The sequence below is a fragment of the Pelobates fuscus genome, chromosome 5 (genome assembly GCF_036172605.1).
Source record: "Pelobates fuscus isolate aPelFus1 chromosome 5, aPelFus1.pri, whole genome shotgun sequence".
In the NCBI taxonomy this organism is placed as follows: domain Eukaryota; kingdom Metazoa; phylum Chordata; class Amphibia; order Anura; family Pelobatidae; genus Pelobates; species Pelobates fuscus.
Window position 1 is genome coordinate 95414188 of NC_086321.1, and position 26904 is coordinate 95441091.

Consider the following 26904-nt stretch of genomic DNA (forward strand, 5'->3'; position numbering starts at 1 on the left):
TGCCATATGCCCCTTGGCGCCATCCATGGCTATGTGTTTACACTATTTCAACAGAAGTTCCAATAATTCTGTCTTAGTTTGGATGGCATTCATTGGCTGGACATGTCAGCTAACTATCATAGCCAATGAATACTGTCTAACTACAGACAGAATTGATATAGACTCAATTGAGAGACTCGTGCACGGTAAAACTTTTGATTCGTACGAAAAGTTACATTTCATTTTATTTCATCCAAGTCTCATGCCCCGATTAGTTTTTAATTTGTTCCTTATTTTAGTTTTGTAGTTTACATTCACACAAATAGAATGCAGCAATATTTCAGTGGTTTAGAAATAAATAAGTCCCCAATTTGGTACCCTGATATGGGATATGTGGTAATCCTCCATAAGGATACAAAGTTAGGGAGCAATTTATTAAGCATCTGTGAGAAAAACAGAAGAATGCTGGTACCATAACCACTACAAATAATGTTTCCATGCTGAGTATTGAGTGACAGGGGTAACAGGAGAACCTTTCTGCAATCAGTGCTGGAATATTCCTCTTTTGGACAGACATCACTGAAGGCTTTATTACCATCACTAAGGACAATTGAGTTAGCCTGATGTGTATTTGAACATATGAAACAAACTCATTATTTAGGAAATAATCATTTCTGAGATTGTGAATTCACAGGTTTTCGCTTTGTCATGGGTCAGGTACACAAAGATCACCACAGCATATAGACAAGAAGTTTATTTTTAGTTTGCAATGGGAAGCAGGAAATGGTTAAATAATTACCTAGTGTTTTAATTTATTTTTTTCTATTTTCTCTTATATTTTGAAAATAAAATAAAAAATTAAAAGACCTCACAGTTGTGTGTTTAAACCAGGTGTGGGTAGGTCATTCTACCTGTTGTTGTACTACATGAATGCTAGTCCAGACTGTAGGCAATAACCATAACAGTTGTAGAACAGCAACATAAGGAGAATTTGTCCCACCTGATTGAAAACAAAGAACTGCATATAGTCACACAGTACAGTACCAAGCTAGAATAGCTTCACAGATCATGCGACCATAGTAAGGCAAGAGCACTCAAACCCAAACTGAATCAGTAGTGAAGTGCTTGATTAAGGCTTCATCAGAAACCCCATTCTCATAGAAAATAAATACAAATTATCAGGTCTCATGAATTTAAACTAACTTCTCTTCCCCTAACTTTAGTGTTTTCATTTACGCAGGACGGAGAGAGAAATCTGCCAGCTGGACGTGTTAGAAAAAAAAAGTGTAACTGTGATTTGTAAAAACGTACAGACTTCTAGGGCTGAAACCATGTTACAAAGTTAATATATCCCCATTCTCGAAACCCCATAGCTGTACCATAGACAGCTCATTTATATACTCCCCCAGCTAGATATGCAGATAAACAAAAACAAAAAAATCTGCCATGCATATTGACACCTTAATGGCAGATAGCTTTCAAGTACTGTCAATTATCACCAACTAAATTATTCACGCCTGTTCTGTTACTTTCTAAGTGACCCCTGGCTTGTTACACATAAAATTGGAGGGGTTTAGTGACTCCTTTTCAGCCTAGGTAAAGGGAGAGCTGGGTAGTTAGCATTTTATTTCATTATATAAAAGTTTTGTATGCTAGTGTTGGCAATGGTCAAACTCATTTGTTACATTTATTATTGTTAAGTTTATTGCTTGCGCGTTAAACTACTGAATTACTGGATTCCACTATTATTTATTGGTCTATTTTTTGCCAAGAGGACTTTATTATAGGGAATTCTTCTACAGCTAACTTTCCTGGTTAGAACTTACAAAATCCCATTCTGACATTTAATGTTTGCTACTATGTACACATATAAATGCCAATAGTAATAAATTATTTCACTATGTTAGTTTCAGCAAAGCTTATTGATTTTTGAACTTTGGAAGTGAAAACATTTAAAAACGTTTAACAAAGAGTTTGCTCTACACTACCCAAATACAAGTCAGGATATTACATCATCCCCATGCTAAGCTTGCAGTGTGGGCGCTTTGCATCTCTGTACTATACCTGTCTGTCAGCTATTCACTTCCCTGTTACGGTGATCTTTATAAAAGTATTCACAAATGTGGCTTGACTACATCAACAACAGCGCAGTGTATTATCTGAACACAAACAAAGGAAACCTATTAGAGCAGACTGGTCATTCAACCAGAATTCATATGAAACAGCCTAATGCGGTGGTGCTAACCTTTGGCCTACAGCTGTTGCAAAATACGTTTCCTATGAAGATAAGCCAGCCGAACTTACGATTAAATTTCATGAGATACGTATTCCATAACAACTGCTGTGACATAAATTGATTATTGATCGAGTGGAAGGACAGACAACGTGTTTCTTAAAAAAAAAAAAAAAAAAAAAAAAAGTATGCAAGGCTCTTAACTACAAATAAAATGTGGTCCGATTACCCCTCCCCAATCACCTGCATGCACTCCACACAATATTTGTGCAAATGATTTCACATACTCGTGTGCTATAGAATAAACACACATACTTATTATCCCTAACTTAAATTAAGAGGAGTCTGTAATATGAAATAAATTAAGAAAAACTAAGAGCAGAAATCCACTCCTATTGACCAGAGAGTCACCATTTACGTTTTTTGGGTATATAGGTGTAGAGGGAGAGGGTGTAGCCCCTACTTTTACATTTGTCCATGGTTTCATTTAAGTAAAATGTTATAGCCAAGTGTGAGGTTGTGCTACATTTGGCTAAAAAACAATTGTCTAAAATTTAGTAAGTTAGAGGCAACTATAGGCACCAAGACCACTTTAACTCATTGAAGTGGTCTGGGTGCAGTGTCCCAGGTGACAACCCTTTAAAGCTAATTATTGCAGTTTTTAATAAACTGCAATAATTACCTTTGAGGGTTTACTACACCTCTAGTGAATGTCTACCAGACAGCCACTAGAGGGACTTCCGTGTCGTTAGGTGCCTAACTGACGCTGGATATCCTCAGGCTGCGCATGACTATTGCTGGGCGAGGAGTGCAGGTGGAGCCTGAACCAGCGCCAAGGGACATTGGCGCTGGACTCAGGTAAGTGACAGGGTTTTTAATAGAGGGGGCACTATAGGGAATTATAGTGCCAGAAAAACAAACAACTTTGTTTTACAGGCACTATAGTTTCCCTTTAAATAAGTTCTATGACTATGGGAGGTGCCAAACAAGTTAAGAGAACTAATTAGAGTTGTAGAAGGAGATATAAATACAGTGGAGATTGAGTCAGATGTAGTTGGAAGAAGCCACGTGGTACAAGGGAGATCAAGAAGCGGGAAGGAGGCAGAGTTTGACACGCAGCAAGGAAACAGGTTAACAGCAGGTTTTCTACTGGAGCCTCAGACTTTATGTATATGCACATTTGTGAGTCTTCCATGTGGGAAATCACCTTGTTTTAAAGTAAGCACAAGTTTTAGTGAGGGGAGGGGAGGATTTGTTATACCATTCTGCACATTCTTGGTCACTTTTTCTTTTTTCCCCCTACACCTCTAAACCCAGAGCCGGACTTGGTGGCTCTGGTCTAAGTGAGTGGATTTCTGCAGGGGTTTATTCACTAAGGGGTGCATTGAACGGAGATATTTTGAAATATGATTTTTTTTTATTACAGACGCATCTTATTTAAGGTATCTTCTATGATATATTGGAGAATAAGTAAATTGTATATTTGTTTTATTGCACGAGCGGAGCACTTTTTATGGGGTTATGAACACGTGTTTGACATGAAATGGTTGCGCTTTAGATCACTAGGTAGCCCTGACCTTAGCCTTGGGCATATCTCCTGCTATGGGCTGACTCTAGATCACAGCAGCCATTCTCTATCACCATATGAAGAGGTTTCGCAACAATATTTTACCAATTAAAATACCATATATTTAGCATTAAATAATCGCCAAACACTTGCCAGGGAAAAGGTGGCACTTTAGGAAACAAACAGGTTTGTACAATATGCGCCACAAGCAACTTGTTTTGAGATTGAAAGTTGGTTGATTAATCCATTTGACTGCCCAGCAAAAAATGATTTGCAGGTTTTTCAGATGCTGCAGCAGGTAGATCAATGGTTTATTTACTATAAAGTGCTGAGAAACTCAAAGAGAATTTTAAATGTTACGCCAAAATAGCTAAACAGGAAACACAGCTGACTGAGATTTGTTTCCAATTTAGCTAAAATGACCAAAGAAAATTTAAATCTCTTAGAATTCCTAAAAATTCAGTTTAATGAATAACGTGTGTATTTGAAACATGATGTCTCATGATAAACACGGACATTGGATTAGAATTAGATTTGCAACAAACATGACTAAATGAAATGAATACTGTGACTGTAGTGTAAACAAAAGACTGTTATATGTTAAGTATGATCAAGTACTTAGTACCTAGCCAGAGGGATTTATTCAATAACTTACGAGTTGATATTATTTAATTTTATTTTTACAATTTATACCAAAATAGTCAAGGAAGATACACGTAGCCTTGCCTAGTTTGGGCTATATTGTGCAAAATGGCTGTGCAAAATGCAGTTTATTGAATAAACCCTAAATTTTGTTATTTACTAAACTGTAAATTATTGAGAATTAACAAAAGAAGAGCATATGTTGGAGGCCAAAATAGCTGAATTGGAAAAGTCTTAAGAAAAGGATTTTGGCCAGAAATGTGCAAATCTTTCATCAATCCTAAACAATTTCCAGTTCAGTGAATAATCTTCTGTGTGTTTTTTACAATCTTGATCCAAATACTACAATACTGCTAATGAACAGCAGCAAACTGGTGCTGTAACTACACAACTGATGTTAAAGAAATGGCTGTTCCTGCTGTAGGTAGGCTTCATTAAGACTACAGTGCAACAATCCAACATTCTTTAAGAAGCATGTAACAGCTACACATACAAATTCACCAAATGACGTTCTGCATGCCGTCTGATTATGCCACATCCAGGACTCCAGCGGCCACTAGCTGTCTGGAGAGCCAGTCCAGACCATCATATAAACCCATGCCACTCCTGGCATCACAGCCCTGTATATACCAGCTGCGACCACAGCACAGTTTGTGAAGGCTCAGTAGTTCTGTCATTTCTTCCACAGTAAGGGCACCAGCAACATCCTGGAAAACAAGGTAATTAACATTAATTCACTGACAATTTACCTTACGTGTGAATAAAATTAAAAAGACATTCATCAGGATGTTATAAATACAACCGTTCATGTCATTGTCTACCTCTAGAAAATAGTTGTACACAAAAAAAAAAAAACAACACAAAAAAAACCACACATTCTGCAAATATAATACTTTCCTAGGTGCACGCTGCACAAATTGCTTGCAATTTTCTTGGAATACCTTTGATGATTGATACATTTGTACAGTTTAATCAAATAATACAACTGATCATTTACAATTTGAAGAATCTGAATGGTTAGCTCAGTCTAATTACCCTCACCTCTGAACGTGTTTTAATAGGTGTACTACATACCTGTTTGTTAGCAAATATTAAAAGCAGTGCATCCCGCAGCTCTTTCTCGGTAAGCAGCTTTGCAAGTTCACTGTGAGCTTCGGTGACTCTGTCTCGATGGCTGCTGTCTATTACAAACACCACAGCTGGAAAGCACCAAGTGTTAGAAGGTGTCAGTATGGTTATGTTGCATGATAGATACACCTAACTGGCGCACTCTGTGATTGGCTAGTGGTACAGGCTATCCTGTTTGCAAGAGTATAGTGGCATTTACTGTCCCCACCGCACACAACCGATTTCCTGCTCCTGTTTTCTGGTTCTTTACAAGTGATGCAATACAGGGCACATGTGTGGGAGCTGGGAGACACGTGCAGCAGTGAAAGCAAACCCCACACTTTTCCCTGTTCCACATGGTGAAGGAAGAAAGTAAGCAAAGAGGAGAAGTAAAACAAAAAGCCAGATTTTCACTCTCAGGGACATTCATTTTTATTTACATTTAATAGAAGAAAAAAAAAAAAAGGAGAAAGAAACCGCGCCCAAGGGTTATGTACAAAACTTGATACGTACACAGGTCTCTTAGGGTTATATACGCATTAGACCTCAAATAAAACAGAAGAAACAATAATGGTGCAATACAGTATATACAGTAAGTGCGTGATGTGTGATCTTATGTGATTACACTCACATTTAATTGAGCCATCTCAGAGCTCAGCTGTTTCAGCGCATGGACGGAACAATCCCCATCTAAGGACATAACCCTTGGGCGCGGTTTCTTTCTCCTTTTTTTCTATATTCTATTTTCCACAAGGTTTGGGAATCCTTGTACTAGTTACTGCAGCCCAGCTGAACCCTATATTATACTGCAGTGAGCACCTATTCCTTTCTCTTTTGATGTATATTTATATTTATTCACACACAACAAATTTTTTTTATAAAAAAAAGTCACACTCACCTTGTGTGTTAAGGTAATAATGTTTCCAGAGAGGTCGCAGCTTGTGTTTCCCTCCAACATCCCAAATTGTAAACTTTAAATTTTTGTATTCCACAGTTTCGACATTAAAGCCTGCAAATAATTAAAGCAAGCTTATTGCAATTTATTTATTTAATTTGTACTCCATGTGTAAATATTCACAGACTACATGTGGCAGATTATTTAGAAATCGTTGAATTTTAGTCAAATGAAAGACACTTGTAAAATTTACCGGCTCAGTCACTGTCTGGAGTTTTTGCATATTTGCAAAGACCCATAATAGTGACATCGTCACTTGGGGTGCAGTGACGGTGACTTATACTTACCTGATGCCATTCCCACGAACGCTGCAATTTTCTTTCTTCAGCTCCTGGTGCCACTGCTGTACTGCTTAAATCCCAAAAAAATTCTAATCCCAAGACGCAAGTCCCAATGTAGAAAATCAGTTTTAAATCCACTATGTTTTTGTGAGCAGACTAATTGAGTTTATTTATCGATCACACAAACTGTAGTTATGTGATGTTATTTACTGGAAAGATTATGAAAATAAGTTGAAAAATAGATGTAAAAATATGTGATCCCTGAAACCTTTAGGTCTGTCTGAATATACACAACAACAACAACAAAAAGTTCTAAGCATTAAATATGTAAACACATGTGAGGTCAATTATCTCTTTAGAAATTTGGGCACAAGGAGGGTTATTATATTGCTATGAGATCAATGGTTAGATGTGATAATCACAGACTTCTCTGTTAAATCGGTAGCAATTTTTCCATAGACTTCAATAGCAACTTTTCCATTAAATTAACTTACGTAATCAAACATTTATCTGCCAACAGAATCCAGTTCTAAAGTAGCTATGGTGTTTTCAACTATGTATTGAAACCACCAAACCCATAGATACAAATACCCTCATCACATCCAATTAGTCGCCTCCCTCACAAAACAGTAGCTACTCACCAATTGTAGGGATTGGCTGCATAAACTCATCTTGTTTTAACTTAAACAGAATTGTTGTTTTTCCAGCACCATCGAGTCCCAGTGTCACAACTCGAATTTCCATTTTTGGACCAATGTGTACTCTGTTATCCTAAATGACAGGCACATTTTACATTCAATGTAAAACAAATACTTTTCAAAATGTCTTTCTAGGACAAGAGGAAACTGAGTGAAGTTAGAAATTAGATAGATGGACAGAATAAACAGGATTTTTTTTTGTTTTTGTTTTTTTAGATGATGGGTGATAATGCTTTAAAGGAGCACTATAGGGTCAGGAACACAAACATGTATTCCTGACCCTATAGGGTTAAAACTACCATCTAGCCACCCTGGTCCCATTATGCCTCCCTAAATCTAGTAAAATATTACTTGTATTCAAGACTGCAGCTGCTTATTTTGTGCCCGTTTCCTTTAGACCTTCCGACTACCTGCTGACATCATCAGAAGTGGTAACCTGATCCAATCACAGTGCTTCCCAATAGGATTAGCGGAGACTGACAGAGAGGCAGATCAGTGGCAGAGCCAGCACAATTCAAACACAGCCCTGGCCAATCAGCATCTCCTCATAGAGATGAATTGAATAAATTAATTTCTATGAGGAAATTTAGTGTCTGCATGCAGAGGAAGGAGATACTGAATGCTTGGATGCGTTTTAGGCAGCCATGACCCAGGAACAGCTATCTGAGGAGTGGCCAGTGAAGTTATCACTAGGCTGTAATGTAAACAGTGTTTACAGCAAAAAGCCTGAAGATAATGATTCTACTAACCAGAACAAATTCAATAAGCTGTAGTTGTTCTGGTGACTATAGTGTCCCTTTAAAAAAAAAAAAAAAAAAAAAAAAAAGTTAAAGGAACACTATAGGGTCCAAAAAAAAAAAATGTATTCCTGATCCTATAGTGTTAAAAAAAACACTATATATTCCCGCTGCATTCACCACCCCCTCCCACCCATGTCCTCCTAAATATAGTAAAAGCTTACATTTATTCCAGCCTGTTGATGCTAGCTTTGCCCTTGATCTGCTTCTTAGGCCGATATCACTTCTGATAATCTCAGCCAATCACCATGCTTTCCCTTAAACAAAATTGGATCAGCTGAAATTGTCAATTCTGATGATCTCACCCAAGGAGGAAGGTTGGGGAGGAGCAATAAGCGGTAGTTGTTCAGGTGACTATAGTGTTCCTTTAAGATAGTAATCTAAGGGAAATGACAAGTTAGAAAGGGACGAGAGGTAAGGTAGAATAAGTGGGTTAGTTGGCGAATATGATGGGGTGGAGTCACTTCATCCCAGTAAATAGATCATAGTCAGGCACAGGTGTAAGAATAAATACTTAGAGGTGAAAAGATGGAAAAGAACCTGGGCAGGGAAGAATGTGTAAAGCAAAACTTGTTTGTTGAAGGCAGCAAAGGTGGACAGGAGCAGACAGAAGAGGTTAATCAGGATAGAAAAGAGTAAGCAGAAGGAAGAGTGTTAGGAGCTAGCTTCATAAGAGGTCATTTACTAAATGTTTTGCATGAAAACAAAAAAAAAACTTGCTTTATTTATACATCCATCACAAGCATCACTAGTTTTTATAGGAATTGTTAAACCACTTCAAAAGTATAATTTAACGGGGGCGGGGCCGGGACGCCGAGCTGAGCGGTCGCAGGACAGATCAGCTCCTGCTAAATATAACCTTTTACGCCTGTAAACCGGGCTTTTGGAGGGAGTGAATAGCCCACAACTGCGACCCCAGATGTCTAGCGCTACCAGAGCTGAGGAGAGGCTTGCCCTCTGGGTTTTAGTCCCTCAGGGGAGAGGTCCCTGCGGCAACAGGCGAGACCTTACCCGGCAGTGAGAGGAGTGGACGGCCGCCACACCACTAACCTGCCCACTGGAGCCCGTCGAGCACGGATACCATCTGCGGACCCGGTCCCGATCCACCCCCCCTCTAGACCGGGGGGTGATCCCGGTCCTCACCCTAAAGGCCTGATCGAGATACAGCGGACAAAACCGCTGCACCCAAAATGACGGCCGCCATGTGCGCAAGAGACCCGAGCCCCGACAACAGCAGGCTGCAAGGACCAAGCAGGGTGCCAAGCAGGGTGCCCCAGCACGAAGCTGGACATCCCACTCACCTTATTTCCAGCCTGCTCCCAAGCGACCACATGCAGACAACACTAAGCCTCCCACCACGGCTGACCCAGGCTCTCGGAGGACCAAGCACATCGTAAAGCAGCTGCAGCCCACGAGAAGCCAGCGTGCAACCCACAGAGCAGAAGGGATGGACAGCGGTCAGATGCCTGCTTCCCCACTACATAGAACGAGCTGCACTGGCATCGGTCGGCAGTGGGACTTCCCCTCCAAGAACGGTCTCGAGACCACCAAGATGGCGGTTCCCCGCGGAGACAAAACGGATAGTCCGGACTGACATGGGTGATAACAGCAACGATAGTATCAGAGTTGGATTAGTGTAATAAAGCAACAAATGTTAGTAATCGTTAGCACAGATAGACCAAACATAGTTAAACACAATAAGCGACTAATCTCTAACAGTACCTGAACTTATATTTTGCAATGCACCAGCTGTTAAGCGACTACTGCCTGCTTTTTTTTTTTATTGTTGGCACAGTTAGATCAACCATGTCCCTATATTCTTGAAGCGATATACCTTACCCCAGCTTGAATGTTATTCTAGAAAATGTTCTAGCCTGTTCACATAACTAACAAAGTATACTTGTAACACTTGACCAATTTCATGTTTGTCATCGCATATATATTGTTTTAAACTGTTGACAACACCAAATTTGCTAAGACAATCTCATAAGACCTAGCTTGAATGTCACTATATGTTTTAATAGCGTTAATAGTTTTAATAGCTCTAGTCTGTCTAAGTTACTAGCGTTGCAAACCAGAGTTAACTATATTACTCATAGACCAGCTACTACACTGCTTAAGCCACATACTCACATAGGAAATGCTGCCACACTAGCAAAGCACAAACCATGGCAACCTCAATGCAGCATATCCCACGAAATCATATGTAATCGCCCAAGCGAGAACCCGCACATCTGTAGATACCTCACTATAACATTGAGCGAGATCACTCTTAACATGCACACGTTTACCACGAATGTCTTATAGCGTGTTATCTTCATAAAAAACAAAAAACTGCGCTGTTTAACCTGTCACGATTTGTAATGTATATGAATCCGCTTGCAGCAGCTGTCGTGGCGCTGCACGCTTGCTGTCATTCCATGCGCAAATAAAATAAAGAATTAAAAAAAAAAAAAAAAAAAGTATATTTTAACGTAGGTGGTGAGGAGTAGACAATTCATAATAATGCTCCATGTTACTAAACTGGCACAAGGTGGTATCATATTACCTTTGTGAATGTGACAGGAATACTGGCATCTAGCTGTATGTGATCTGCCAGTTCAGTAAATTGTTGCTGCTGTTTCTGTAGTGTCTCAAGAAGCCTTGTGATCTCCTGCTTGGCTAGGACCACTCTACAGTCATCCTTTGTAAGAAGATAGAAGTAACTGGCATTGAGTCAATACATTTCTAATACTCCAAAGGGGAAAAAGTCCACTTTTCTATATATCAAGTTACCATACTCAGAAGAAAGAAACAGACTTCTACAATTTAGAGGTGAATTAAAGGGACAAAACCAAAAAAAGAAATAAAATGAAAAAAAATAAAAAAAGCTGATTTACTACCCATTTTAAATTAAAAATAAATAACAATAAATGCAATTTAATGTATTAAAGACAATAAAATTAAAACACTTTTTTTATATTCTTTTACATTTTCACAGTGATCTGACTAGCCTTCTCTGATTTCACTTAAATGAGGAACTGGCTAATATAGCTCAGATCAATCTTGCCTCCCATAACTTTCCATGAAAGAATTGTTGAGAATGCATGATATCCAAATACAGGACAGCATTTCCATAATGTTTTTATAGTAAAAAAAATATATATATAAATTATTAGCAATTAGATCTACATATGTTTGTTCATTATAGACAAGGGCTATATTTAACCACTGGCCTACAGTGATTATGGCATTTGTGCAATATGTTAAATTAATAAGAGTTGTATACTAAACTCCAACAAAATGTGGCTATTAATGTATTTGGAGGTGGAGTCAAGACTAGTACTCCATACCTGCTGCAGAGCCTTCTCACAATGAAGGCAGGCGGTGGACACTTCTGATAGGAGAATGGTCATGTTTTCTTGCTGTTGCCGCAGCCAGATTAGTTGCTCACGTACATGAGCATCAACCACGCTAAGAGCCATTTCCTCTTGACGGCAAAGAGTTTCGTGGAGATCAGAGAAATATGCTCGGACACATGAACGTGCATTTTCTGCAGTGCCAGGAACCTATTGAATTGGTTAGAAATTGCAGAGTTTACCAAAGATGCTTTAGAAAGGTCTAAACTACAATCAGGGGTTAAAAGTGCGTGATTAAAATGCTGGACACAACACGATACAAAGTTGAGCTCATCAGAGCCAACATATTAATGACATTCAGATTTCTAAAACAATTACAACACTATTGAAACATTGGAATATATAGTATATAATCCACTTCAATTAACAGGAATCCTATCCTAAACACAGCATACATGTGAAGCTTGCACAGTATAAGCACAAGTAAAATGTGCATATTTAGAGAAGCCATTTTATTTTCTGTCTTCTTAATGTTAAATAGAATTACATTAACTAGACATTAAAGGGAAACTCCAGTGCCAGGAAAACAATCCGTTTTCCTGGCACTGCAGGTCCCCTCTCCCTCCCACTACCCAATCCCCGGTAGCTGAAGGGGTGAAAACCCCTTCAGGTCACTTACCTGAGACCCCGCCGATGTCCCTCGGTGGTGGTTTCTGCTCGCCGCCGCTCCTCCCAGTGATCACATCAGCCGGTGGCCGAGACTGATCCCGCCTGCCAGCTGAGGAGACCTAATGCACATGCGCGGCAATGCCGCGCATTAGAGCTCTCCATAGGAAAGCATAGGAAAGCATTGAAAATGCTTTTCAATGCTTTCCTATGGGGAATTGAGCAACGCTGGAAGTTCTCACACAGCATGAGGACGTCCAGCGACGCTCTAGTACAGGTTTCCTGTGCTATGGACACGGAAGTGCCCTCTAGTGGCTGTCTAGTAGACCGCCACTAGAGGTGGAGTTAACCCTGCAAGGTAATTATTGCAGTTTATAAAAAAAAAACTGCAATAATTACACTTGCAGGGTTAAGAGTAGTGGGAGTTGGCACCCAGACCACTCCAATGGGCAGAAGTGGTCTGGGTGACTACAGTGTCCCTTTAAGTATCCCGCTTCCCACAAGTTCCTTATTACAAGTCCAAAAAGAAATATAAACTGAGTATCTCAGTATATGTGTAAAGTAGGAAGACCGTTTGATCCATATGAACTATATATATATGCAAAATTAGGTTAGGATCCAATCTGTGTTTACCTGTATTATTCATCTCACATGGATGTTTTTAAATAATCTTGCAAGTGCTCACCTATGTCAATGTGTGCTATGTAGAACAATTTCAAAGGGAGTAGATGAGCTTTCAACGTCACTGGCAACGCATTGCTCATTCGACTGTCAGAGACACTTATTATATATGAAAGAAAAATTGCTACTCTTTAGGGGTTGATTGTAAAAGTAGAGATTTTCACAATATGGGGTTAATCATAAGCTTTCCTACAGACATGAAAAAACCTTCCCCCCCACTTTCACAACTAAACATACTAACCTCACATCTTGTGGGTTCCATTGACTATCCTTCAGAATGCAATGTAACATTCTTACTCATTACACCACTTCAAATACTTAAAAGGAAACTATAGTGCTAGGAAAACAAAGTTGTTTATCAAAAACTGCAATTATTACAATTGCAGGGTTAATGGGCCTGGGACACTACACCCAGACCACTTCAATGAGCTGAAGTGGTCTGGATTTCTATAGTGTCCCTTTAACATTTCCTGCTTTAGCCAAAAAGAAATGGTAACATACTACAAAATTATATGTCAAGGATGAGTCTTTTCCCTACCGACTTTTAGTGGATTCCCAGGTTCGAACATATGTACATAGATCCCATTCTTAGAATCGGAGAAAAGCTTTAGCACACTCAAGCAAGTAATGATTTATATCCACTCCTTACGTGTTCTGTGTGAGCCATTCCTATACCATCTTCCACAATCTGTTCTCCTCCTTCAATCTGTTGGACAATGCCTGTGAGCTTCCTAGAATACTCAGAGATTTCCTCTGTAAAGCTCCGGATGCAGTGTGCCATGTCCAAAATAGAAGCACGGATCTGGCTTGCTTCACTTTCCAAGACAGCATGCTTAAACAATGAGATAGGAAAACATTTCTCAGTTGCACATGATGGTCTGTGGTCGAATGCAATATGTAATAAGTTGAATTCTCTGCAATTAGTGCAGATTTTCCTGGCATACCAAGGTAAAGTAGTAGTCAAATCCGGTTTTATTTTAAGCAGTTATGTATGTATAAATGTAACTTGTTTTCATCTTAGCTTGTTTCTTCAAATTTGTCAATTGTGATCTGAGACCTAGCACATATATACACCTGTCCTAATATTAGACTTCATCCTTCCAGGTACAGCTATAATCACAGGAGCTATTTCACTTTGACTATCTAAGCTCTTGCTGTTGTAAAATGTAGCAAACATACACTACTAGGGACAGTAGCTGTTCCCTAAAGTCACCAATTACGTGACTGCCTACATTAACCGAAGTGGGCCCCAGTACACAGTAATACATATAATATGAGAACTGAGAAGAAACAAAACTAGTCAGTCAATCACACCAACCTATTCTCTGAGAACACTCATTTGATTTTGCACAATCTCTAAAAATGACAGATGCCATTGGAACTTTAACTTGGGACACTGACTAACCTATCCCTTTTCATTGAATACCTAAATCTACACAAATGCAAAACAATCTATGTATCACTTTGCTTTTGTTATTTTTATCATCGAATATGCAGGTGAAAAAGTCACGACATACCTTGTGGCCTTGGTGTTTCCCATATTCTTTACAGACGCAGCACATTAAGGGGCTGGTCTTACAGCCATCTTCTAAGCATACAAACTCAATAGCATGCACCTGGTGTTGAGAGCACAAGGTTTTCTCGTAAGGTTTGTCTGCTAAAGGAACACGTCGGTGTTTGGCCAACGTCTTTGTGGAATGTGTGTGCAGAGAGCAGTTTGCACACAGGTGAGTTGCACAAACTGTGCAGTAAACTGAAGCCACGTGAGTCTCATCTTCATCACAACGTACAATGCTCTAAACAAAATAAAAAAATAAAAATGACAGTTCTTCAGTGACCAACCTTTGTTTTACAAGAACATTTATTCACCTATTACACCTTCTAATTTGGGAAGGACATGGTAGGCATAATAGGCAAGTGTATGGGCGAGGGGGGGGATTAAAGTTCCTGTGTGGCCAAGTTAGATCAGATTCCATTGCTACATGATAAGCAACATAAATGGGTACGATGAGGACAGACCCTATCTATACCAGAAATAAATTAAAAAAAAAAAAAATTATATATATATATATATATATATATATATATATATATATATATATATATATATAAAATTATACACACACACACACACACACACACACACTGTTTTGGAGAGAAAAGTGTTAAACAAATCTTCTGTGAATTGGAGTGGTCTATGTCAACACACAATGTTGAGGTACTGGCCAACATTAAATGCTGCTGGAACTTTCAGTTTATTAATTAAGCCAGGAACTGTGTGAATTGCACATTTTAGTGCCAAAGCAGCAGGAATGAAAACAATCTCCAAATCAGTTATAGTTCAGGTTCTGATATTTTAAAGAGGCACTCCATGCACCAAAATAACATCTAAATTAAGTTATTGGTGCCAGGAGGCACTCTTACCTCAAGGGGTTAAACCGAAAAGTATGTTCTTTCCAAGCCAGTTAAGTGAATGGGGAGTCACTGATTGGCGGAGACTGTCCTCAGCCAATTAGCGATGCTCCTGCCCAGTTGCATTCCATGCTTCCTGGACATCGCCACTGTAGGCAACTAAAATGTATTCCCCTTCTCAAATCTCTGCAAATTCCACATTTAACAAATTCAGCCCACTGTTGTTCCTTACCTCTTGAGTGGCATTTTCACAACTAAGTTGTATAGTCTAAGCCATTTAAGAGATTTAAGACTTGCAACTATATCTGTATAGATTTTCAGGGGGGAAAAAAAGGCAACGTTGATCTCGAGTCCTTCCCTGACATTCTAGGTAAATTTCACGTGTACAGTTCGCCAAAGTGCATTTCTGCATCATACAAGCACATTTACTTGACCGGCAAGAATTCACGCATCAAACTCAACCAGCACAGTTTCAGTGGGTTAGGAGAGGGAAAGGTCAGGAATATTAACATTTGCTGTGTTTTACTAAGATACTATTTTACCAAGATACTGATTTTAAATAATTCTAAACAGAGAATAGGATTGAATTAAATTGGTTACATTTAAAGTGATACTATAGGCATCAAAAAAACTTTAGCAAACTGCTTTATTATCATGCCCAGAGAAACAGCAAGTTTTACACTGGGAGACTGCTACTAGAGGTGGTCTTACCCTGCAGACAGCACGTCCTGGCTTGTCATGGAGATTAACTCCATAAAACGACATTGGACATTGTGACGAAAGCATCTTCGTCACTGGGATTTGGAAAGGCCAGCTTGCCAGCATCTTGCCCTGTGACTATGGCCCCTGGGATGTATTGCCCTTTAAAAGCTTTATTTGGGCATATTGGATTTTAAAACACTTTTTCTAACCCTTTAAATCCATGGGAAAATGTGCCTTGTCCCCTCCCCCTTTTTCCTGTCCTATTGTTTCTCCAGCTGGGCGTTGTCCCAGGGACACTGCCAGACCAGTTTAAACTGGCTGCTTTGTCCCTCCTCAATCTCTCATCAGCCCTTGCTATTTTCTGACCCCCCCCTTCCTTGTCCTATAGGGCACTTGTAACATTGGACATATTGAGTGCTCAGATCCAAGCTATCTGGGGATATGTTGGACATATAGGTTAAACCTTGTATTATAAGAGTTATGTATTTTTATATCAGTTTCTGACTTAGAGATTTTCTGTACCTGGAGATAATTAAGTTACCACAGCCACTTAAGCCAATTATCTCCAGGATAGAGGAGAAGATAGACCGGCCCGCATAGCCTAAATCTGTGGAACTGTTTTGGGCATGAAAGCCATGCTTGCGGTTGGTCAAATGTGACTTCCATAAAACTTTTGAACCCCTGCTCTCATCTGGGTGATTTTTGGATATGTTGTTCACCCAGATCAGGGCTATCCAGGGATGTATATTTATAGGGATGTGTTATGTTTTGTGGTGTTTTCTGGACTTTGGGGAAATGTGTGTTTTTCTGCCTGTGGATAATTAGGTTATTGTATTAGCTGCTTTAATTATATCCCAGGCAGAGGGGAGGGCTTGTGTGCTGTATGTGGGAATGTAGGACATCATTGCATTGTTTTGACTGGTTTGTGTCCTTTGTGTCCTGTGCTCCACAAGGGCCACGTTGGTGGTAACATTGTGGGGAAAATGTGTATAAAAGAAATGACTTTGTGCTCATTAAACAGACTTGTTCTACCCTTCATGAAGTCTTGGCTCATGTTTGGGGGTTGGAGAACTACCTACACTCTAGGGATTGCTATAATCACTATACTCCCCAGAGTACAATCACTAAGCTCTTTTAAGAGCGTGTTCCTGTTCTACCTACTGGAAGCTGGATTCTGGTCTTGGGTCCAGAGTGGGTGGACGATGGCGAGACCCAAACCAAGCTGCGGCGGTTTGTGGAGTCTGCTGTGGTTATGGTGTCTAGTGGAGGGCTTGGAGCCCTTGGGAAGCACTAGGAGCATCCGTCAACGGAGGTACCCAGTCGGGGTGCCAGGCGATCCGTTACAGACATACTATAGTTTTAGGAATAAACGTTTGTATTCCTAACACTATAGTTTTCATTTAATTACCTTATATGAAACAGTAAGCATATGTTCACATTTTAGAATACAATCATTGTAGTGTAATATTATACTTCTGTCTTTGACATGCGTAGAATTATCACATTCATCTCCTTGGTACCTAAATGGAGGGTGATCAACAGGAAGTTAGAAGGACTCAATCATGCAAAATAGGATTCCCAAATCCATTTTTAGTTACTGGATTATTGATCTATTATACTAGTAAGATGTATGTGAGTGTGGATAGCCATCACAAGTGGTTTAACATTAGTCCAGACCAAAATCTTGTTATCATATCAGTTCCCTAATACCAAACGTCAGGAGAGCATTGTTCTGCAATGCATTAACACAAACATGCAACCCCAGAAATTTGACTTGGGAATGCAATACAAATAAATGTGTGTGTTGTTATTGTGATCATATACCTCTCCGGATCCTCCTACAGCTTCCTCTGCTGAGGCACACTGGCCACTTGCTCCATTTTGCAGCCGTTCAAGGAGTTCCAATAAAGCAAAGTTTTTCTTTAAGCCCCAAACACCAGAATCTCCTGCACATGACAAAAGTTTGCAAAAAGGCGTAGATTAAAATATACATTAATGAATAATAAATAAAATAGAAAAAAGAAAACCATCCTACCCACAGCTGAACTACAACTCTACTCCAACTCTTAAAACCATAACACAGCAGTTTTTCTGAAGAGGAAACATTACAAGTTGGGAAGGAGAGAAAGAGTGGACTTAAGTAGCAAATATGTTAAACTTAATAATAAAAAAAAAATAATAATATTCATAATAATAGAAGACAATTTACAAGCGTTACAATATTATATAAAATCACTCAACAAGAATTGTGAATGTTTCTATAATCTCACCTAGTTCAGTGCCTTGTCGATCAAACGGACAGCGTATTGCCCGGCCATGCAGTGGCAGGCGTGTCAAACAATCGTGACAGACTGTGTGGCCACACAAGAGTAAACGTGGAACTTTGTCACCTTGCAAGGAAAATACGTCTTCACACACTCCGCATTCCAGGACCTACAGTTTTAAAAAAAAAAAAGAACAAAGATTCAGTAGCTTGTAGCGTCTCACAAGGGGAAAGTTTTCAGTTTTTAGAAATTTTAACAGAGAAAACAATTGGGTGTTATTTATATACTGAAAGCAGACCCCAATGGATTACAATAGAAACATAGAATGTGACGGCAGATAAGAACCATTTGGCCCATCTAGTCTGCCCAATTTTCTAAATACTTTCATTAGTCCCTGGCCTTATCTTATAGTTAGGATAGCCTTATGCCTATCCCACGCATGCTTAAACTCCTTTACTGTGTTAACCTCTACCACTTCAGCTGGAAGGCTATTCCATGCATCTACTCCCCTCTCAGTAAAGTAATACTTCCTGATATTATTTTTAAACCTTTGTCCCTCTAATTTAAGACTATGTCCTCTTGTTGTGGTAGTTTTTCAGCTTTTAAATATAGTCTCCTCCTTTACTGTGTTGATTCCCTTTATGTATTTAAGTGTTTCTATCATATCCCCCCTGTCTCGTCTTTCCTCCAAGCTATACATGTTAAGATCCTTTAACCTTTCCTGGTAAGTTTTATCCTGCAATCCATGAACCAGTTTAGTAACCCTTCTCTGAACTCTCTCCAGAGTATCAATATCCTTCTGGAGATATGGTCTCCAGTACTGTGTACTGTACTCCAAGTGAGGTCTCACCAGTGTTCTGTACAATGGCATGAGCACTTCCCTCTTTCTACTGCTAATACCTCTCCCTATACAACCAAGCATTCTGCTAGCATTTCCTGCTGCTCTACTACATTGTCTGCCTACCTTTAAGTCATCAGAAATAATCACCCCTAAATCCCTTTCCTCAGATGTTGAGGTTAGGACTCTATCAAATATTTTGTACTCTGCCCTTGGGTTTTTATGTCCAAGATGCATTATCTTGCACTTATCCACATTAAATGTCAGTTGCCACAACTCTGACCATTTTTCTAGTTTACCTAAATCATTTGCCATTTGGCTTATCCCTCCTGGAACATCAACCCTGTTACATATCTTAGTATCATCCGCAAAAAGACACACCTTACCATCAAGACCTTCTGCAATATCACTAATAAAAATATTAAAGAGAATGGGTCCAAGTACAGATCCCTGAGGTACCCCACTGGTGACAAGCCCAAGCTTCGAATATACTCCATTGACTACAACCCTCTGTTGCCTGTCACTCAGCCACTGCCTTACCCATTCAACAATATTGGAATCCAAACTCAAAGATTGCAGTTTATTGATAAGCCTTCTATGTGCAACAGTGTCAAAAGCCTTACTGAAATCTAGGTAAGCAATGTCTACTGCACCACCCTGATCTATTATTTTAGTTACCCAATCAAAAAAATCAATAAGATTAGTTTGATCTCCCTGAAGTAAACCCATGTTGTCTCTGATCTTGAAATCCATGTGTTTTTAGATGTTCAACAATCCTATCCTTTAACATGGTTTCCATCACTTTCCCCACTACTGAAGTAAGGCTTACTGGCCTATAGTTGCCCGACTCCTCCCTATTACCTTTCTTGTGAATGGGCACAACATTCGCTAACTTCCAATCTTCTGGGACTACTCCTGTTAACAATGATTGGTTAAATAAATCTGTTAATGGTTTTGCTAGTACACCACTAAGTTCTTTTAATAGCTTTGGGTGTATTCCATCAGGTCCCATTGACTTATTTGTGTTTACTTTTGACAGTTGAAATAGAACCTCTTCCTCTGTAAACTCACGTGTAATAAATTACTCATTTATCCTTTTTCTTAACTGAGGTCCCTTTCCTTCATTTTCATCTGTAAATACCAAACAAAAATATTCATTGAGGCAGTCAGCTAGACCTTTATCCTCATCTACATACCTTCCTTCTTTTGTTTTTAATCTAACTAATCCTTGTTTTACTTTTCTTTTCTCATTTATGTATCTAAAAAAAGTTTTGTCCCCCTTTTTTACTGACTGTGCTATTTTCTCTTCTGTGTGTGATTTGGAAGCTCTTATAACTTGCTTAGCCTCTTTCTGCCTAATCTTATAGGTCATTCTGTCTTCCTCACTCTGTTTTTTTTATAATTACTAAATGCTAAATTAGTTTTTTACTATTTTGGCCACATGTGCGGAGTACCACAGTGGTTTATTGAATTTTTTGCTTTTACTGACAAGCCTAATGCAATTTTCTGTTGCCTTCCGTAGTGCAACTTTTAAATATTCCCATTTCTCTTGGACTCCATTTAAATTGCTCCAGTCTGATAAGGACTCCTTTACACATATTCTAATTTTAGAAAAGTCTGTTTTTCTAAAGTCTAAAACTTTTGTTTTTGTGTGGTGTAACTCAGTCACTGTTCTTATATTAAACCACACTGACTGATGATCACTGGATCCTAAACTTTCACCTACAGTAATATCTGATACCAAATCTCCATTTGTTAACACTAAATCTAGTATGGCCTCTTTACGAGTTGGCTCCTCAACGACTTGTTTTAGAGACAATCCCAGTAGGGAGTTTAGAATGTGTGCTCCTGGCACAAGTAGCTATTTTTGTTTTCCAATTTACATCAGGAAGATTAAAGTCACCCATGATGAGAACTTCCCCCTTCATTGTCATTTTAGCTATTTCTTCAACTAGTAGATTATCTAACTCTTCAATCCTGGGGGCCTATAAATCACACCTACACGAATTACTGTGTGATTACCAAATTCTAACGTAACCCAAACGGACTCTTTGTTCGCCTCACTAACCTTTATTAGGCTAGATTTTATGCTATCCTTCACATACAGGGCCACCCCTCCCCCTTTCTTGCCTTCCCTGTCTTTTCTATATAAAAAGAGTACCCTGGTATTGCTATGTCCCAGTAATTTTTCTCATTATACCATGTCTCAGTAACAGCGACTAAATCTACACTATCAGTTGCCATTATTGCCACAAATTCATGGATCTTATTCCCTAAACTGCGAGCATTTGTAGACATGACTCTAAGTTTATCATTTTTAACACACTTGCTACAGGCACCTTCTGTCCTTGTTTTGGGGGACAATTGGATTGATGTTTTATCACCCTTTTGCCCCCCCCCCCTCCTAGTTTAAATACATCCTAGCAAAACCTCTGAACTGCTCATTGAGAACATTTGTTCCCTTTTTGAGGAAGTTGAATTGCAGTCTTTGTGCCATCATACCTAGACTACAGTAATCCACAATATAATTATCATCATTTAGGAACACAGTGCCAACATTTTCTACAGTGCAGGAAAATGGATGGACAAAACATACACATTCTATTTGCAAGAATGAGGTGGTGACGGCCCTGGTAAAGAACTGTATAAAATATCTTAAAACCAGTTACCCCATCAATGAACAATGATACAGAAACTTAGTAACCAAATAGATACAATTGTCAGAACACTCGTTTAATTGTTCTCTGCATTGGTTGCCTGTAAAATAGGAAATGGCTTTCTGACATTAACACAACAGGAGCACTGTCAACATGGGAGGGAAAAACCAAAATGGAAGAAATTCCAAGTTCTACATAGAAGTGCACTACCAGTCCACTAAAATTGGCACTATCACTTAGTAATGGAGTTTAATTCAATCATGGAAACAAAGAGTTATTATTATTAATATTATCCATGGTTCTGCATTTGCATTAGTGTCTACAGTGTCAAACTGCTCCTTTAGCATACTAACAAATATACACAAACAAAAGCACTCACTGGTCTTATTAATCAAAGAAGTGTGTCTTTTTTTAAATAACGTTTCAGTCCGTGCACAGACTTTCATCAGGATTATTAATATATATTATTTTTACCTAACTAGCTTTAGTATCCATAATATACAAAATACTTTGCAAAGAGTATTTAATTCCAACAGCCAAAACCGATCAGAATCTGTAATTTCCTGATAAGTTTCCAGCACTCCATTGTCAAAGGAAGATGAAAGGTTTCGTTGTACTCTTCATGTCACTGTGCTTCCAACAGGAAGAAAACCCAATAGACATATGTATTGTATTATTAAAAGGACACTATAGGCACCCAGACCACTTCAGCTTATTTAAGTGGTCTGGGTGAAGTGCCCCATCAGATTAAAGAGAAACTATAGTGCAATGAAAACAAAGCTTTTCCTGGCACTACAGCTCCTAATAATAATAATATATAAATATATTTCCAGGCTAATCATGGCAGCATATACACATGGGTAGCTCCTCCCCTTACAGCCAATAGGACAGGATTAAACAAATTCCTATAAAAGGAGCATCCAGAGATGAGTCCCTCAGTCTTTTTCCTGTCCTTACAGCCTTTAGGAAGGGAGCTCCTTAGCTCCCTTTAGTGATTAGTACTGTATGTATTTTATTTTGTTTAAAACTAAGTTTAGGTCTCCTATTGCACTCTACAATCAGCCCAGGATCGATCCTAGGGTACCTGAGACCTGTTGGAGACATCCTGGCTTCGGTCAGGGTGTCCTTCGTTCCATCCTCCATCCTCCCAGCTTGGATTGCCCAGATCGCGGAGAGAACGCTCGCGCATGCGCAATGCGCTCAGAATCGTTTTTTGGCGCCAAACTGCAGTATGGGTAAGGTCGCGAGGTCGCGGCGGCCATCTTTACTATGGGCAAAACCGGAAAACTGCAGGTAAATGGCGGTAAACGCCAGGAGTAAGGTTAGTATTCAGCAGGTACTATTTAAAGAGACCTGAACTCGAAGGAGGTTGGTATGGTAAACTTGACTTGTGCAGTTTAAGTTGTATTACCTTGGGGAAGTTACAAGTTAGGACTCTGGTATTTGCTGCAGGATTTTCTATCCTTTTGCCACAGGTTTGTGTATTTTATATATATTTCCCATCCTTATGTGAAAGTTTGGGATTTTATCTGAATGATTTATTTAATATTTATTTTGTAGTAGCCCATTATGAGCTCTCCTAGTAGGAACCCCTTACCCTGTTCGGATGAAGCCAGGTGAGTAGGGGTCCTTTTATTTTTTGAAAGAATTTTCTGTAGTAGTATAGGCTCCATCTACTAATACGGTTCCTTGTGTCACTTTTAGTGATGGAGGACGATCTGTTTCATCTCCCCCACGTAAGAGGAGACAGAAGTCAGACCCCTGTGCAGGATGTGATGGAAAGGCGATGGAAGGCAAACATCTGTGCCTAGACTGTCTGCAGAAAATGGCCGCTCCAGCAACCTTAACGCCCTCTCAGTCGCCAGATATCCGGGCTTGGATCAGACAGGAGGTGGCCCAGGGCATCTCAGAAGCCATGGAGGCAAGTAAGCGGTCCATGAAAAGACCTAGACAGAGACAGGTCTCCTCAGAATCATCAGCCTCGGACTACCAGGAGCCTGCTGAAGAATTTCAGGTTCTGGACCAGGTTTTTTCTAGTGAAGATGAGGAGGAGTTCCTTTCAGAATATCTAGATGCCAAGACGGTTGATAAACTTATCTTGAAGGTAAGAAAGACTCTTGAATTACCGGAAGAAGTGCCTAAATCTGAAAATTCTGATAAACACTTTGCGGATCTGAGGAAGCAGAAGCTTTCCTTCCCTCTTCACAGAGCCATTAAAGAATTGGTCACAGCAGAATGGGAGAAACCTGATAAGAAGGTTCCGTTTCAAGGTAGACTATCCAGGCTTTACCCTTTGGAGGAGAAAACTTCCAAGAAATGGACGACACCTCCAAAGGTTGATGCTACCATCTCTAGGGTAGCCAGGAGAACAAGTCTACCGTTGGACAGTTAAGCTTCTTTACGAGAACCTATGGATAAGAAGTTGGACTCGGATCTTTCCAAGATATATTCTGCTGGCGGAACAGGATGCCATCCAGCTGTTTGTCTTACGGCAGTATCCAGAGCCATGAAAAGTTGGGTGAGAGACCTGGATACGGATGTGGAGAGAGGAATGAAGAGATCAGACCTCAGGGATGCTATCGGTGATCTTAGGATAGCTACTGAATTTGTCACACAAGCTGCCCTGGATATCACCAGGATCTTCTCCCGCACCATGGCTCTCTCGGTAGCAGCCAGGAGAGCTTTATGGTTGCGTTATTGGGGTGCAGACGCCTCCTCCAAGGCCAATTTATGTTCCATACCTTTTGAAGGCGATCTGCTGTTTGGAAAGACCCTAGAAGATTCCATTAAAAAAGCAGCTGAGGGGCGTAAGGTCTTTTTACCCCAAGAGAGAAGAACAAGGAGACCAGGCTCCTCTTGGTCAGAGAAGCGACCTCCTCGGGATCAGTATTTTCGGGATACGCGTAGCTACCGACCAGGTAGAGAATTCAGCCGAAACAATAATTGGGGTGGAGGCCAATCATACGCTGCACGTTCTTCCCGTGGTAGGAATCCTTCCTTTCGTTCTGGAGGCAAGAACTTCTGACTATCCGATGGAGGTAGGTGCTCGACTTTCCCTCTTCAAGAGAGTTTGGGCACAAGACATTCAAGATGCCTGGGTCAAAGATATAATTCAAGGAGGTTACAGGTTGGAATTCCTCAGAAGACCCAGGGGCGACTTCTTCATACCCACAGTTCTGCCCAGGGACGAGGGCAGAAGCAAGGCTCTGGGAGATTATGTTCAGAACCTCAGGTCCCAAAGGGTCATCGTTTCAGTTCCGGAAAAGGAACGATTCCAGGGTCACTATTCACCTCTGTTCTTAGTCCAAAAAGACAAGGACAAGTGGAGACCTATATTAGACCTGCGGAGAATCAACAGGAGATTACTGGTCAGATCCTTCAAGATGGAGTCCATAAGATCCATCTCCCCAGCCATCCGAAAGGCAGATTGGCTCATATCTATAGATCTGAAGGACGCCTACTATCACGTCCCAATAGCCAAGGAACATCATCGTTTTCTCTGATTTGCAATAGGAGAGGACCACTTTCAATTCAGAGCACTCCCATTTGGCCTGAGCACAGCACCCAGGACCTTTTCAAAGGTGTTGGTTGTTCTCATAGAAAGGTTAAGGATTCAGGGAATCTCTCTGTTTCATTACCTAGACGACCTACTATTGGTGGCACCAAACGTCCAGTTGGCAGCACTACAAAGAAATTTTGTGCTATCAGAGCTGCATCGATTCGGCTGGTTGGTGAATCTACAGAAGAGCAGCCTCGTCCCATCCCAGAGGATTACTTTTCTGGGGGCGAATTTCGACACTCTCCGGAACTCCATCTCCCTTTCACAAGAAAGGATACGGAGGATTTTATGCTTAATCCACAGTATTTTACGCCTTCGTATGATGACGGCAAGGACATACTCGAAACTTCTGGGCAGTCTGACTTCTTCTATAGGACTAGTCAGATGGGCCCAGTGGCATCTCAGAGTTCCTCAGAGGTCATTCCTGAACCAGTTCAACCGGCGGGTTGTAGATTGGAATCAACCATTGAAAATCTCTCCGTTGGTAAAAATACACCTGGCCTGGTGGTTAAGAAAGGAGAATTTGGAAAGAGGATTCCCTATATTAGAACCCAATTGGGTCCTATTGACGACAGATTCCAGCGCTCATGGCTGGGGTGCCCACTGTCAGGGCCAGATGACTCAAGGTCGATGGACCAGACAGGAGTCGGTCCTTACGGGAAATGTCTTGGAACTACGTGCCATCCACAGGGCTCTCATACACTTCGAGGGGAGCTTGATGAACAAGTGGGTACGAGTCCAGTCCGACAATCAGGCGGCAGTAGCCTATATCTCTCATCAAGGCGGAACTCACAGCCATCTGTTGATGAAGGAACTACAACCCATCATGTCTTGGTGTCAAAAGAATGTTCAGGGTATTTCGGCAGTACACCTCCCAGGGATTCAGAATACCATGGCGGATTACCTAAGTCGTGTGACAATGGACAAAAGCGAGTGGCATCTGAGCCCCCAAGTATTTCAGGAGCTGTCTTTGATCTGGGAACACCTCAGATAGACCTTATGGCAACTGCCCAGAACGCACAGGTCGAATCATTCTTCTCAAGACTGTTCGATCCCAGAGCCAGGGGTCAGGATGCGCTATCCCAACCTTGGAGGTTCACTCTAGCCTATGTGTTCCCTCCTATACCTCTCATATTCCCGACTCTGAAGAAGATTCAGAAGGAGAAGATAGAGGTCATCGCTATCCTCCCATTCTGGCCCCGTCGGCCCTGGTTCCCTATGGCGAGTCGGATGAGTCGGGAAGCCCCGAGGGAACTACCAGACCTGGAAGATTTACTATCCCAAGGTCCACTGCTACACCCAAACCCTCGGACCCTCAAGTTGAGGGCTTGGAGATTGAGCGGGAAGCTCTAATGAATGCTGGCATGCCTGACGAGGTTATCAAAACTCTCCTGAGATCACGTAAGGTATCCACTTCCTCCACGTATTATAGGATTTGGCATGCCTTTGTGTGTTGGGCGCAAGAACATCAGGTGGTAATTAAACCCCTGGCCTTATCATCATTGCTCGGTTTCCTTCAGGCTGGCCT

At 40.3% G+C, this 26904-nt stretch overlaps 1 protein-coding gene across 1 annotated transcript in view; it reads right to left on the bottom strand.

Annotated features, from left to right (window-relative positions):
• Positions 1-3510: 3510 nt before the first annotated feature.
• The window catches only part of TRIM23 (tripartite motif containing 23), a 37195-nt gene continuing 13801 nt past the window's right edge, over positions 3511-26904 (bottom strand). Inside the window, exons 2-11 of the mRNA XM_063454070.1 lie at positions 18329-18491; positions 17883-18004; positions 14462-14740; positions 13594-13776; positions 11592-11807; positions 10808-10942; positions 7406-7535; positions 6427-6537; positions 5496-5620; positions 3511-5128 (exon numbers count right to left, since the gene is read on the bottom strand). Of these exons, the coding sequence (XP_063310140.1) occupies positions 4949-5128; positions 5496-5620; positions 6427-6537; positions 7406-7535; positions 10808-10942; positions 11592-11807; positions 13594-13776; positions 14462-14740; positions 17883-18004; positions 18329-18491 (1644 nt within the window). The 3' untranslated portion in view covers positions 3511-4948. The remainder of the gene's footprint in view (positions 5129-5495; positions 5621-6426; positions 6538-7405; positions 7536-10807; positions 10943-11591; positions 11808-13593; positions 13777-14461; positions 14741-17882; positions 18005-18328; positions 18492-26904) is intronic.